The sequence below is a fragment of the Monoraphidium neglectum genome (genome assembly GCF_000611645.1).
Source record: "Monoraphidium neglectum strain SAG 48.87 unplaced genomic scaffold scaffold04535, whole genome shotgun sequence".
Classification (NCBI taxonomy): domain Eukaryota; kingdom Viridiplantae; phylum Chlorophyta; class Chlorophyceae; order Sphaeropleales; family Selenastraceae; genus Monoraphidium; species Monoraphidium neglectum.
In genome coordinates, this window is record NW_014009094.1 from 4,028 (window position 1) to 4,560 (window position 533).

The following is a 533-nucleotide window of genomic DNA, read 5'->3' on the forward strand; positions in this document are numbered from 1 at the left end:
CCGCCGCGTCGGCGTTCCAGTGGGGGCGCGTGGACGAGGGGTGCTGCTGCGACGCATGGCTCACGTCTGGTCGAACGCCCTTCCCTTGAGCGCCAGCGCACACACACACACACACACACACACACACACTCACACACACACACACACACACACAACCATGCACACAAACACGCATCACACACACACACACACACATGCGCACACATCACACAACTACACACCAAATCAGGTGTGGGTCGAGTCCCAGGCCCAGATCCTGGTGGCAGCCGAGCGGTCAGTCCTGTTCGCACTGAACTTTGACTTCTCGGTCGACATCCCCGAGGCGTGGGTGCTGCCCGCTGTGCGCGCGCTAGGCGTGCCGGTCCCGACGCACGGGAGGGAGGCGGCGGGGGCGGCAGGGGCGGCGGCGCAGGACTTGGTGGTCAGAGTCAACAGCCTGATCAACAGCAGGTGTGTGTGGGGGGCATGGGGGATCCGAGGGCGTCGTTGTAAAGGCAGTTGTGGGAGGAGGGAGGGGGTCGGCGTGCGCGAGG

The 533-nt window shown here is 64.7% G+C and overlaps 1 protein-coding gene across 1 annotated transcript; it reads left to right on the forward strand.

Annotated features, from left to right (window-relative positions):
• Positions 1-229: 229 nt before the first annotated feature.
• Positions 230-450, forward strand: MNEG_14498 (hypothetical protein; the record flags this gene model as incomplete). Its single annotated transcript, XM_014037030.1, has 1 exon — positions 230-450. A coding segment is annotated over one exon (221 nt), but the record flags the coding sequence as incomplete, so codon positions are not given.
• Between the last annotated feature and the right edge of the window lie 83 nt (positions 451-533).